The sequence below is a fragment of the Vulpes vulpes genome, chromosome 9 (assembly GCF_048418805.1).
Source record: "Vulpes vulpes isolate BD-2025 chromosome 9, VulVul3, whole genome shotgun sequence".
Classification (NCBI taxonomy): Eukaryota; Metazoa; Chordata; class Mammalia; order Carnivora; family Canidae; genus Vulpes; species Vulpes vulpes.
The window spans coordinates 94,632,890-94,645,167 of NC_132788.1; the positions used below are offsets into that span (position 1 = coordinate 94,632,890).

The 12,278-nt window shown below is 58.9% G+C and overlaps 1 protein-coding gene across 3 annotated transcripts in view; it reads left to right on the top strand.

Annotated features, from left to right (window-relative positions):
• Positions 1-12,278, top strand: part of SCAP (SREBF chaperone) — a 67,750-nt gene that overhangs the window by 53,662 nt on the left and 1,810 nt on the right. For all 3 annotated transcript variants that reach the window (XM_072721024.1, XM_072721022.1, XM_072721023.1), the window contains 15 exons: positions 1,013-1,170; positions 1,967-2,187; positions 2,371-2,476; positions 3,084-3,256; positions 3,658-3,784; positions 5,136-5,248; positions 6,253-6,347; positions 7,556-7,654; positions 7,776-7,994; positions 9,063-9,439; positions 9,861-10,049; positions 10,124-10,325; positions 10,410-10,525; positions 10,613-11,129; positions 11,231-11,316. In XM_072721024.1, coding sequence (XP_072577125.1) covers positions 1,013-1,170; positions 1,967-2,187; positions 2,371-2,476; positions 3,084-3,256; positions 3,658-3,784; positions 5,136-5,248; positions 6,253-6,347; positions 7,556-7,654; positions 7,776-7,994; positions 9,063-9,439; positions 9,861-10,049; positions 10,124-10,325; positions 10,410-10,525; positions 10,613-11,129; positions 11,231-11,316 — 2,798 coding nt within the window. The remainder of the gene's footprint in view (positions 1-1,012; positions 1,171-1,966; positions 2,188-2,370; positions 2,477-3,083; positions 3,257-3,657; positions 3,785-5,135; positions 5,249-6,252; positions 6,348-7,555; positions 7,655-7,775; positions 7,995-9,062; positions 9,440-9,860; positions 10,050-10,123; positions 10,326-10,409; positions 10,526-10,612; positions 11,130-11,230; positions 11,317-12,278) is intronic.

Below are 12,278 nucleotides of genomic sequence, written 5' to 3' on the forward strand. Positions count from 1 at the left end.
TCAGTTTCTCCCTTGGCCATAATCCTGCCACGGCTAATCCAGTACCTCATTTTGGGGGTGCCCCCCGAACTCTCCATTCCTGGGAGTTACTCCTTGCCTGTTACATGTCTGAATGCTTTGGTCAGGTGCCTGTTGTTAGCTCTTCAGGAGCAGATGGCATGTTCTAGAGAGAAAGTCGTGATGTTCAGTGAGGAGACATGGGCTTGGGTCCTTGCACCACCCTGCATGAGTCATGAAATCTTGCATCGTCACCTTGCTTCCCATAGGACTGTCATGGGGGAGTTGATGAAGAGATGTGCCACAACTGTTTATTGCTAAAACTTCCATTAATACTTAATCTCTGCATGTGTTGTTTGTATGCATATGTGTGTAATAGTGTCCATGGTGGTGTGAGGTGTGCGTGAGTGTGTGTGCATCTTCAATGGTGCAGGATGAATGTCGGTTACCCCCTCTTCACAGTCAGGAAACTGAAATCCAAAGTGTTTCAAAGGCCATACAGTTGGAGAGCTGGGATTTAAAATTGGGTCTTTTAATCTTTAAAAACCACTGACCTACAAGTGGAAAGATTGATAAAACAGGCTGCACCCTGTTGGGAGCTTATGGTCCACCGCGAGGTCAGCAGGTATGTTCCGTAGAGACCTAGATGGTAAATGCTTTAGGCTTTGCAGCTCACACAGTTTCTGTTGCAAACACTCACCTCTGCTATTGTTGGTTTTGAGAGCTGCCACGGACAGTACAGAATGGGGTGACCGTATTTAGAAAAGCAGGTATCCAGGTTGAGTTAGCCTGTGGCCATAGTCTGCCAACCCCTGGTCTAATGGGAAGTGTGTAGGAAAGTGGTTGATAGCTGATAAAAAGCCCCTTGTGGATATCTTCATTTCTGAAAGCCTGTCCTTTGGGCCCCACGTGCTTTGCCCATAGAGTTGCTCAGTAAACCCTTACTAAATGTGGGCCCGCTTTTCTCCCTCCTGTGTGAGCTAACCTTTCCACCCCTCCCCTATTTTTTCTGCAGTATGTGGGTGCCCCTGTGGCTTATATCCAGCAGATATTTGTGAAGTCCTCGGTGTCTCCCTGGCACAAGAACCTCTTGGCAGTGGATGTGTTTCGCTCACCTCTGTCCCGGGCATTCCAGCTGGTGGAAGAGATCCGGAACCATGTGCTGAGAGACAGGTACCCCTCCCAGGGACCCCAGCCGCCCTGAATCCATCCCAGACTGAAGGGAGGGACAGTCCTTGGCATAACTCTCCTGAGCCAGCCAGCTCTGCAGAACTTGAACAAGTGAGAAGAGTGACGGGTGAGCCAGCTTCCTGGCTCAGCATCCTGTGGGGCCCGCATGGCTGCACTCCTCCTGGACCTCTGTGGATGGCACAGGCAGTTTTGTCCTCAGGTCTCAGAGTAGGTGTCCTTAGGGCTGAGCTGATGGGGAGCTGCTTGCCTCACGCCTCAGATGGCTTACTTCCCAGTGGTTTTTAGGTGTGGATATGATGGTGGCCAAGCCGAGGAGGAGCACACTCCACCTGGGGATCACTTTGGGCGTCCCAGCCAAGATGGTGCCCCCCGGCTCCCAGTGGGTCTCTGGAGTGTGCTGGCTTCACAGGCTGCTTCACCCGCTGGGTTTTAGTTAGCTGAGGGTTTTGACAGTGCATTTTGGTGAATGAAATGAAGCCCCTAATTTTCACCCTAGCCTCTCTGCCCACTGAATTGGCCGAGATATCTTAGTGGGTGAGAGGTTGCGTATGGTCCCAGAATTCACTTCTCACAGCCTTGGGACCCCACATGTACTTTGAAGGTGCATCAGCCACATGCTGTCAACCACCTGGAAGAACTTTTCCCTGCTGTCCTCATCCTTAGGCTCTTTGAGATAGCAGGCATCTGGGAGCCTGATGACAGAGGGTCCCCCATAAATGCAGTGGGCCTGCCTTGTGCTCACAGACACAGCAGGTGCCTTGTGCTATCTCCTACACAGTTCCGGGACCAGGGGTCTGGAGGAGGTGTGCCTGCAGGTGACCGACCTGCTGCCAGGCCTCAGGAAGCTCCGGAATCTACTTCCTGAGCATGGATGCCTGTTATTATCCCCTGGGAACTTCTGGCAGAATGACCGGGAACGCTTTCATGCTGATCCTGACATCATCGGGACTATCCACCAGCATGAGCCCAAAACCCTACAGACCTCAGCCACGCTCAAAGGTACCCCCAGGGCAGGTTCCCCAGGGACCTGCAAAGGGTGTCTGTTGGTCACCATGCCCTCTTTGATGGCCGCTCTGGCAGATCAAGGGTTACCCCTTGTTTTTTTGGCTCGGGGTGGGAAGGGGTCCTTGGCTCTACAGCGGCTGTCTTCCTCTGTCAGTGCCTGCTGGTTTCTGTCTGCAGACTTGCTGTTTGGTGTTCCTGGGAAGTACAGCGGGGTGAGCCTCTACACCAGAAAGAGGATGGTCTCGTATACCATTACCCTGGTCTTCCAGCGCTACCATGCCAAGTAAGGCCATCGGCACTCGGCTCCTGGCTAGGCTGTGGAATGGCACGAGGCTCGGAGTAGTCCCTGTTCTGTTTTAGGGTATCCAGAATGTCCCCCAGGAATTGGAGTTTTTAGGCCTCCTGTTAAAATGTTTATCTCCCTTAGATTCACATTTGAGTGGGGGTGACCTGACACGTGGTCAAGAATAAGGGATGAAGGCAAATTCAGGGTCCTGGTGCCTCCACTGGTCTTTCTTGAGCCTCTGGTAGAGCCTGGCTGGTGCCATAGGCATGTGGCCTCAGGCCTTCCCAGCAAGTGCTGCAGGCAGCTCCCTCCCTAGGCAGAGAGCACTGGGGATGCCTCCAACTGACTCTCCTGGGCCTTTGGCACTCAGAGTGGTATGACAGGTCAGGAAAAGGGTGTTGAGGAAGGAGCCTGGGGTGCTCCTAAGACAACTTTATAATTCTTCCAAGGCCCCTTGAAGACTGGGAAACTCAGACACCACAGAAAAGTTCCTTCCAACACAGGGAGGAGGGAAGCCCTGGCCCTGATGGGCCTTCCTTCAAGGGATTGTCTTTACCCCGGGCCCAAGAGAGCCAGTCCATCGATCACCCCCTTCTATGAGCAGGTTCCTGGGCAGCCTGCGGGCCCGCCTGATGCTCCTGCACCCCAGCCCCAACTGCAGCCTTCGGGCAGAGAGCCTGGTCCACGTGCACTTCAAGGAGGAGATTGGCATCGCCGAACTCATCCCCCTCGTGACCACCTACATCATCTTGTTTGCCTACATCTATTTCTCCACACGTAGGTCCAGTGCAGAGGCTCAGGGCTTCCTCCAAGCTAAATGGGCGTTCCACACCACCTGCTTCCCTGCCTCTGGAGGTGGCGTAGGCAGAGATGACAAACATGCCCAGTGGTCACAAAAGCCAGGGCTTCATCCCCCAATAGTCTTGGGCTTGGGTGGGTCCAGGCCTTCTCTGGCTTCTCCAGAAAAGACCCTTTCTCGGTTAGGGTTCCCAAAAGACACACTGCTTTTCTGAGACTGGGAAGTATACGTGGGTGTCCTTTTCTTTGGTGAAACCAGGGGCCTCCCCTTCCTCAGATGTCAGGGTACTCTCTACTCCTAGGAGATAAGCACAGAAGGGCCCGGGGTGTGTCAGGATCTGGGGAAGATGCTGCCCTGATGTGCCCTCTCTGCCCTCCAGGCAAGATCGACATGGTCAAGTCCAAATGGGGGCTGGCTCTGGCTGCCGTGGTTACAGTGCTCAGCTCGCTGCTCATGTCTGTGGGGCTCTGCACACTCTTCGGCCTGACCCCTACCCTCAATGGCGGGTAGGTCCTCACCAGGCTCCACTGAGCTTCAGGGGTGCCCTTGGGCCGGAGAGCCTCTGGGCATGCCTGGGACTGGATGATTGCTCTCATATCTTCACATTGTTATTTTGACATTTAAGAGGAACATTTTTACCTTTGACTTACCTGGCCTGTATTCATATTGATGTATGTATAGCGTATCTGTATATACATATAATACATGTATAGGTGTGTGTGGGGGGGGACATGCATTCATATACGTAGATATAAGTGTATTTCTGCACGTGTGTGGTCTTGTCCTGCTTGTGTGTATAAGTGGATGTGGGTGTGTGTTCATTTATATATATTTATATACACAAGCACGCATACTGCTTCATGATGGTTTGAGGCACAGATGGGTAGGAAGTTAAGAAAGGTACATTTCTTCCCTTTTTTTTTTACCACTAAAACATTTAAAAGACTAATAAAATAGGTCATTTCAGAGTAAGTTTTTAAAAGACACACACTAATTTGCCACCTTTCCACTGATGTGTGCTTTCTCTTGTCATTTCTCTCCAACTCTTGGGCTGGAAGCCCGTTTCCATGTTTGTCTTGGGCCTGCATGGCTCTGGCTAGGCCCTGCCCCCCTGTCTGCTCATGGTTGCTGGCCACCTGGCCTGTCCCCTACCGGAGTTTGTCAGACTGGTTGCAGGAGCAGTGATGTTGTGTTTTCTGTTACTTCTTTTGCTCGTGGAACACTTGCTTCCTTCCTGAACCTGATGGTGCTAACACCCCCTCCCTCATGGCTGTCTGCCATGCCATCCTCAGAGCCCTCCTTCCCACCACCCCACAGCAGGGGTCCCACCAGGTTTACCTCAGCTGGTGTGCCCAGTTTCTCATAGTCCCTCACCAGTAGTGTGTGCCTCAGCTCCTGGAAAGCTAGTAGTTTTCTTTAGGACCCATTCTCCAAACACCCTCACCCTCTAGAGGTGAGCAGGGCTTGAGACCCCTCTCATCTGCCATTACTTCATCCTGATGGCTTGGCCGGCAGCAATGCTGAGGGCTCCTGGCCATTTGCTCTGGCCAGCAGAGTCTGGTATGGGAGGGACAGGGAGAGAGGGGTGCACTGGGAGCCACCATACTGCAGAGATAGAGGCAGGGATGCTTGCTGGCCACTTGGCCAGGCTTCCAGGGCCGCCTGAAAGCTGAAAGCGAGGTAGACAGGCGTGTGTGTGGCTAGGTGGGGGAGGTTAGGGCTTGGGCCCTGGGCTTCTGGGCCCTGTGCTCAGCATCCTCCCACTACAGGCTGCAAACCCCACAGCCTTCCCGGGACCCAGACTTGTTGAGAAGCCTTCCTCAGTACTGTCCTCACCCTCTCCCTCTTTGTCCCCAGCGAGATTTTCCCCTACCTTGTGGTGGTTATTGGGTTAGAGAACGTGTTGGTGCTCACCAAGTCAGTGGTCTCAACCCCAGTGGACCTCGAGGTGAAGCTGCGCATCGCTCAAGGTAATGCTGGCAGTTGGGGGGGTACACAGGGGAGGGCCTATGCTGTGCTTTCTGCTGTGGAGGAGACAGGTCCAGAAATTGCCCTTGCTCTGACCTCTAGTGTAACATGGTGTGGACCACCAGGCCCTGGCAGCTTGTTAGCACATGCCCTGAGGAACCATGGAATTGCTGGACTTTACTTTGTCCTGGTTCATGTGTCCCTAAGAACACAGACTGGACTCTGCAGGGCTTGTGTTTGGTGGCCTTTTGTCCAGACTGGCACCTGGTGCTGCTTCTTCCTGCCTCACTCCACCACACTAGGCCCAGACTCCTGAGGCTGGTCACTTCAGAGACTGCCTCCACAGCTGCTGCAAAAGGTCCTTGTGGACTCAGTCCTTGTGAACTCCCCCAGGAGTTGGGGATCAGGATTCTGAGGAAAGTGGGCAGAGAGCCTATACCCGGAAGTCTGAACTTTTGTGCTTCCTCCTCCTAACCCCTAGTCTGTGGGAACAGGGCTGAGAGCAGGCTGTTCATTTGTTGGACAGACCTTTGTGAAATTCTGTGAGAGGCCAGGCCCTGCACTGGATGGGGGGCTCTGGTGGCAGGAGGAGACATGGCCCCTCACCCAGCAGAGGCTTCCTATAGGGGAGGGCTGGAGGAAAACCATAGCCAGCGCTTCCCTTGCTTGGGTCTTCCGCCCCATGTGGGGCCCGTGCGCACCAGGCAGAGCAGTACTTGGAGGCTGGACGTGGCAGAGTGGGTGGCGCTCGGCTTTCCTCTTGGATTTGCTCGTCTCAGCACCCTGCTTCTCCCTGGCTCTGATGGTGGCTGTAGCTCTCCTCTGTACCCTCCTGCCCCTCCCCGCAGCACCTGTGCAGTGATGGCAGCACCCGGAGCCTGGGCGCTGTGGTGGGCCGGCTGCCTCAAAAAGCTGGGCACTCAGCCTCCAAAGCCTCTGCCCTCTGGGGGAACAGGAGGCTGGGTGCAGACATGTGCTGGCCCCATGGCCCTGTCGTCCTCCGCAGGCCTAAGCAGTGAGAGCTGGTCCATCATGAAGAACATGGCCACGGAGCTGGGCATCATCCTCATTGGCTACTTCACCCTGGTGCCCGCCATCCAGGTAAGGCCCTAAGGCTCTCTCCTTGGGTGAGTGTGGAGCCAGCTGCTCAGCTCCCCAGCTGTGCATCAGCGTGCAGGGTGTACCCTTCTCAGTGCAGGCAACCCTCGCCTAGGAGATGGGACCTCTTCGCTGCCAGGGATGGTGTTCCACGCACAGAGTGCTCCCAGCAGGTCTGCTTCAGAAGTGCTCCCGCGGCTCCAGGCAGACCTGTTGCTCATTTCTCAGGCAGAAGCACTGTGGGGCCCCTCCTCCTTCCTAGGTTTAGCCCTCACCCACATCTGCAGCCTCCAGACCAGGAGGGCCACCACCCATTGCTCAGAGTAGCTCCTGCTCTTGGCCCAGTGCCCCCACTTGGCTGTGGGGCTGTGAGCAGGTGGAGGGGACCCTACACTGAGTCAGAACCCAGACTTGCTGACCACTGCTTGAGGGGTTGCAGGAAGGGAGTGCTGGATCTTGTTCCCCGCTACTTGCCCCCATGGCTGGTGGGCCTACTGAGTTGTGGGGGAGAGCAGACAACATAGGGCTGTAGGCTTCTCCCCAGAGGGTGTCCGCGGGACACAGTGCCATCTTGGGACATGAAACTGACATGACCACTGTGCCACCACCTGCTGGGTCCTTCATCTTACCGCAGATTGAGTGGAAGCTGTGGTGAAGGGCAGGGGAGGAAACTGAAATCTGAGCAGATTTCATCTCTTGGCAGAGCTTGGGGAGCAGAGACTACCTGTTTTAAGTTTCAGGGCGTAAATTAATTTCCTCCTGCCCTCTTTCCTTTGGTCCTTGGCAGTCACCGGCCAACAAGCTTTCTGAGCGTCCTGACATTGGGTCAGGCCTGGGCTCTAGGTAGGCATTGGTCATGGGACTTAAGCAGGGCCAGAGGGGCAGTGGGGGAGGGCTTTTTGGGGAGCGGGCTGGTGGGGCTCAGTGCTTTCCAGGCTGGATCAGGCCCTCCTCTCAAGGGGGACTGGAAAGTTCCGGGAGAGCACCCCCCTTCAGCCTTCTCTCTGCTGCCCCCTGGTGGGGAGGGGGGCAGCTGGCACTGCCCCTCCGCCGCCACTCCAAGACTCGGAATGTAACCAGCGTCTCTTTTTCTCTCTGCTGCCCTCCCCCTGCTGCTGCCCCACAGATTCTGAGGGGCCTGCAGGCAGGGAGCTGCTTCTCAGGTGCTGGGCTGTGATGTCATCGTGTCTCCTCATCTGTTCTAATTCCAGGAGTTTTGTCTCTTTGCCGTCGTGGGCCTCGTGTCAGACTTCTTCCTTCAGATGCTATTTTTCACCACTGTCCTGTCCATTGACATTCGCCGGATGGAGGTAGGAGTGAGCTGGGCCCTGCCCTACCTGCCTTTCTGGCCCTGGCCACGTTCAGGGCATCCTGTCCGGGGCATCCACCCTGTTGGGCAGCCCCAAGCCCTGACCATTGCGCCCCCAACAGCTAGCGGACCTGAACAAGCGGCTGCCCTCTGAGGCCTGCCTGCCTCCAGCAAAACCAGTGGGGCGACCAGCACGCTTCGAACGGCAGCTTGCTGTACGGCCATCCACACCCCACACCATCACCCTGCAACCGTCCTCCTTCCGAAACCTGCGGCTTCCCAAGAGGCTGCGCGTCATCTACTTCCTGGCCCGCACCCGCCTGGCACAGCGCCTTATCATGGTATTGGCCACCCCTCCCTGCCCTCTGAGGGCCAGCGCTCCGTTCCCTCTGGACTTTTGCACTTTGCCTTGGAGGTGGGGGGTGCTCCTCAGGCCCTTGTGGCTCCATGAATCCTGGCTTTGGGAAGCTGCCTGCCATACCGTCTTGCCCAGATCCTAGAGGCTTCTTTTTTTTTTTTTTTTTAAACAGATTTTTTAAAAACTATTTATTCATGAGAGACAGAGAGAGAGGCAGAGACACAGGCAGAGGGAGAAGCAGGCCCCATGCAGGGAGCCTGATGTGGGATTTGATCCCAGGTCTCCAGGATCGCGCCCTGGGCTGAAGGCAGCGCCAAACCTCTGAGCCACCGGGGCTTCTAAGGCAATAAATCTATCCCTTGAAGAAGCAGCCCTTGGGGCATTGGGTAGAAGAGTCATCATCTCCCTAGAGGGACCCAGGACGGAACCTGGTATATGGAATGCTCTGGAATGGATCTACCGTGGTTCCCCAAGCCAGGGCTCCCCTGCTATATAGTGCACAGGCATCAGAAGATGCTGGCCAGAATAATTCACTTGCTGGGCTGGGCAAGAGAGGAGCAGGGCAGGCTGCTGGCAGGGGCATCCCGCACCTGGTGTACACAGACCCAGCAGGGCTGCGCACCTACCTTGCCGCCCAGGTGGCGCCCCCAGGGGGCTGCAGGAAGCAAGGCTGAGGCCCTCTGAGGACTGGGGGGGACCCACGGCATCTCTGAGCAGGTCCTTCTTGCTCTGCTGACCATGGGAATGGTGCCTGCCTTCCGGCCCCAGCTGAGATGGGTTTGGGGAAGTTCTAAGGGTACTCTTTGTATTTCTAGGCCAGGAAACCGAAACCATGACCATGAAAAGGGAACTAGGTCCCTCCAATGGCAGTTGGCCCAGATGGTAGTGGTGGGACTTCATGAGGCAGAAGGGAGGATAGATTGGGGCCTGTGTCCTCCCCCCACCAGGCATGAGGTCCCTGTGCTGCTTCCTTCTGGCACAAGGGCCAAGGCTGCTGGGGGTCAGGGCCACCCAAAGGCCCTGCTGAGAGCACCCTACTACCCCACTGCAGGCTGGCACCGTTGTCTGGATCGGCATCCTGGTGTACACAGACCCAGCAGGGCTGCGCACCTACCTTGCCGCCCAGGTGACAGAACAGAGCCCACTGGGTGAGGGTGCCCTGACTCCCATGCCCGTGCCTGCTGGCGTGCTGCCCGCCAGCCACCCGGACCCTGCCTTCTCCATCTTCCCACCTGATGGCCCTAAGTTACCTGAGAACCAGACGCTGCCTGGAGAGCCGCCTGAGCCTGGGGGCCCAGCAGAGGGCGCCCATGACAGCCTAGTCCCCGAGGTAACGTGGGGGCCTGAGGATGAGGAACTCTGGAGGAAGCTGTCCTTCCGCCACTGGCCCACGCTCTTCAGCTACTACAACATCACCCTGGCCAAGAGGTGAGCTGGGCGGTGCCAGCTGCCACCTTCCCATTTGGTGTCGGCTCATTGTCCCCAGAGCATCCCTTCACCCTCAGGTGGGAGACCCATTGCTTTGAAATCTGGCTTTCCTTTCAAAGAACCACCCATAGGGCTGTGAGGTAGGACCCAGCGCTCCAGGCAGCACACAGCCCAGGACAGTAACAGGGTGCTGCTGCCAGTCCCTCAGCCCCCCAGCCGTCACCCCCCCCATGCCAGGATGGGCGAAGGAGGGAGCCCGCGCGCAGTGATGGCTGTAACAGAGCAAGGCACCCCCCCCCCCCCCGACTGCTGGGAAGCCTGTCCCCAGAGGGAGGGGGGCTTGGAGTCGGCCGGTGAGCCGGCGCCTGGGCAGTGGGGAGGGGCCCTTCGCAGGCTCTCGCTGATCCGCGGCCGCCCCCAGGTACATCAGCCTGCTGCCCGTCATCCCGGTCACGCTGCGCCTGAACCCCAGGGAGGCCCTGGAGGGGCGGCACCCCCAGGACGGCCGCAGCGCCTGGCCCCAGCGGCGGCCCGGGCCCGGTGGGCTCTGGGAGGCCGGCCCCAGGGCACCGGGGGTGGCGCCGGCCCACGGCGACGTCACCCTGTACAAGTAAGGCCCGTGAGGAGGGCGTGGGCGGGGGCGAAGGGGGCCCGGGGCGCTCCTCACCCCTCCCGCCCGTGCAGGGTGGCTGCGCTGGGCCTGGCGGCCGGCATGGCGCTCGTGCTGCTGCTGCTCTGCCTCTACCGCGTGCTGTGTCCGCGCAACTACGGGCAGCCCGGCAGCGGGCCCGGCCGGCGGCGGCGCGGGGAGCTGCCCTGCGACGACTACGGCTATGCGCCGCCCGAGACGGAGATCGTGCCGCTGGTGCTGCGCGGACACCTCATGGTGAGGGGGCGGCGGGGCGGCGGGGCGGCGGGGCGAGGCCCACGTGCTGACCGCTGACCGCCGACCGCCGCTCGCCTCCCGCAGGACATCGAGTGTCTGGCCAGCGACGGCATGCTGCTGGTGAGCTGCTGCCTGGCGGGCCACGTCTGCGTGTGGGACGCGCAGACCGGGGACTGTCTCACGCGCATCCCGCGCCCGGGGTAGGTGCCCGCCCGCCCCCACCCCCACCCCCCACCCCCACCCCCCACCCCCCACGCTCACTCCATTGCCTCCCCCGACCCCCGCAGGCAACGCCGAGATAGTGGCGTTGGCATCGCGTTCGAGGCGCAGGAGAGCTGGGAACGGTTGTCCGACAGCGGGAAGGGGGGCCCGGAGGAGCCTGGGGACAGCCCTCCGCTGCGGCACCGGCCCCGGGGCCCTCCGCCTCCTGCCCTCTTCGGGGACCAGCCAGACCTCACCTGCCTGATCGACACCAACTTCTCGGCACAGCCGAGGCTCTCGGAGCCCACGCAGCCCGAGCCCCGGCACCGGGCGGGCTGCAGCCGAGCGCGCGACGGCCCGGGCTACGACTTCAGCCGCCTGGTGCAGCGCGTGTACCAGGAGGACGGCCTCGCGCCCAGCTGCATGCCAGCTCTGCGCCCGCCCTCCCCTGGGCCGGGGCCGCCCCTGACTCCCGAGGACGAGGGTCCTCCCGAGAAGGGCTCCCCTTGCCTGGCCTGGGCCCCCAGCGCAGACGGCTCCATCTGGAGCCTGGAGCTGCAGGGCAGCCTCATCGTCGTGGGGCGGAGCAGCGGCCGCCTAGAGGTGGGCGGCGCCGGGGGTGGGCCGGGGGTGGGCGGAGGGCGTCCCTGCGTGGGCTTGGGGGCCTCCCTGGCCTCAGGCGCTCACGGCCTCTGCGCCTGCAGGTTTGGGATGCCATCGAGGGTACACTGCGCTGCAGCAGCGAGGAGGTGTCCTCGGGCATCACGGCCCTGGTCTTCCTGGACAAGAGGTAAGCGCGCTGGGCTGCCTGCCCTCCCCAAGCCCATGTCCTGGCCCCTTTCCCACCCTGCTTGATGGCCCTTCTCAGTACTGCAGCCCCACACCTGTGAACCGCAGGGGTGACCGCCGAGGGCCTGGGGCCCTTAACGACTGCACCTTGGTTTCCCTTCTGTTTCAGTCAGGGTTTCCCAGACGAGCGCATCAGTGCAGACCTTACCAGGTCTCAGCTGCATTTTCCGTGACAGAAAGACGCTTTCTCAGTAGAACCTTTTTAAAACTTTCCTTCATGTTTGGTGCTGTCCGCTGCTCTCGCCTCCTTCCCTGGCCTGCTTCTTGGCTGTGGGTGCTCCCCGGGGGCCCAGCCACCAGAGCTTTCTTTGCTCCTCATTCTTAGCCAATAAACCCAGGTCTCACTGAGACCTGAGGCCTCCTGCTCAACACTTGACCTGCCTGACCCCTGCTGGTCCCCAGTGGTACCAGCCTCTAAGCTAAAATTGGAGCCTTTTTCTTCTTGGGGCGGGGTACACTTGGCCCTCGGTTCTGGTGGCTGCCACTGTCATCTCTGCCCTGATGCAGAGGCTGCTTGCGTGGGCCTTGGCGGTCACTCTCTCCCCCAGCCTGGCCAGGTTTGTAGGCTTCCTCCACACTTGGAAATTCTTCCCTGCTGCTTGTTTTTTCAGGTTCAGGGAAAGCCCCCAGGTGTCAGCCCTGCCCTGAGTTCCCGGTGCCCGTGTGTGCTCCCCCTTCCCTTCGCCCTCCCCTCCCCGCACCCCTGCCTTCGCAGGCTCTGGTGGGCCCTCCCTGTTCAGGGCTCATAGGCAAGCACCACCTTGTGCCGGAGGAAGATCTGGAACTCCACTCGTTTCAAAGCTTTGAGGCCGCTGGGCAGATGCCCCCGAATCCCCCTGGCAGTGAAGAAATCCTTTCTTTGTGGAAAAAGGAGGTGCAGTGGGTGGAGCTTGGATCAAAGCT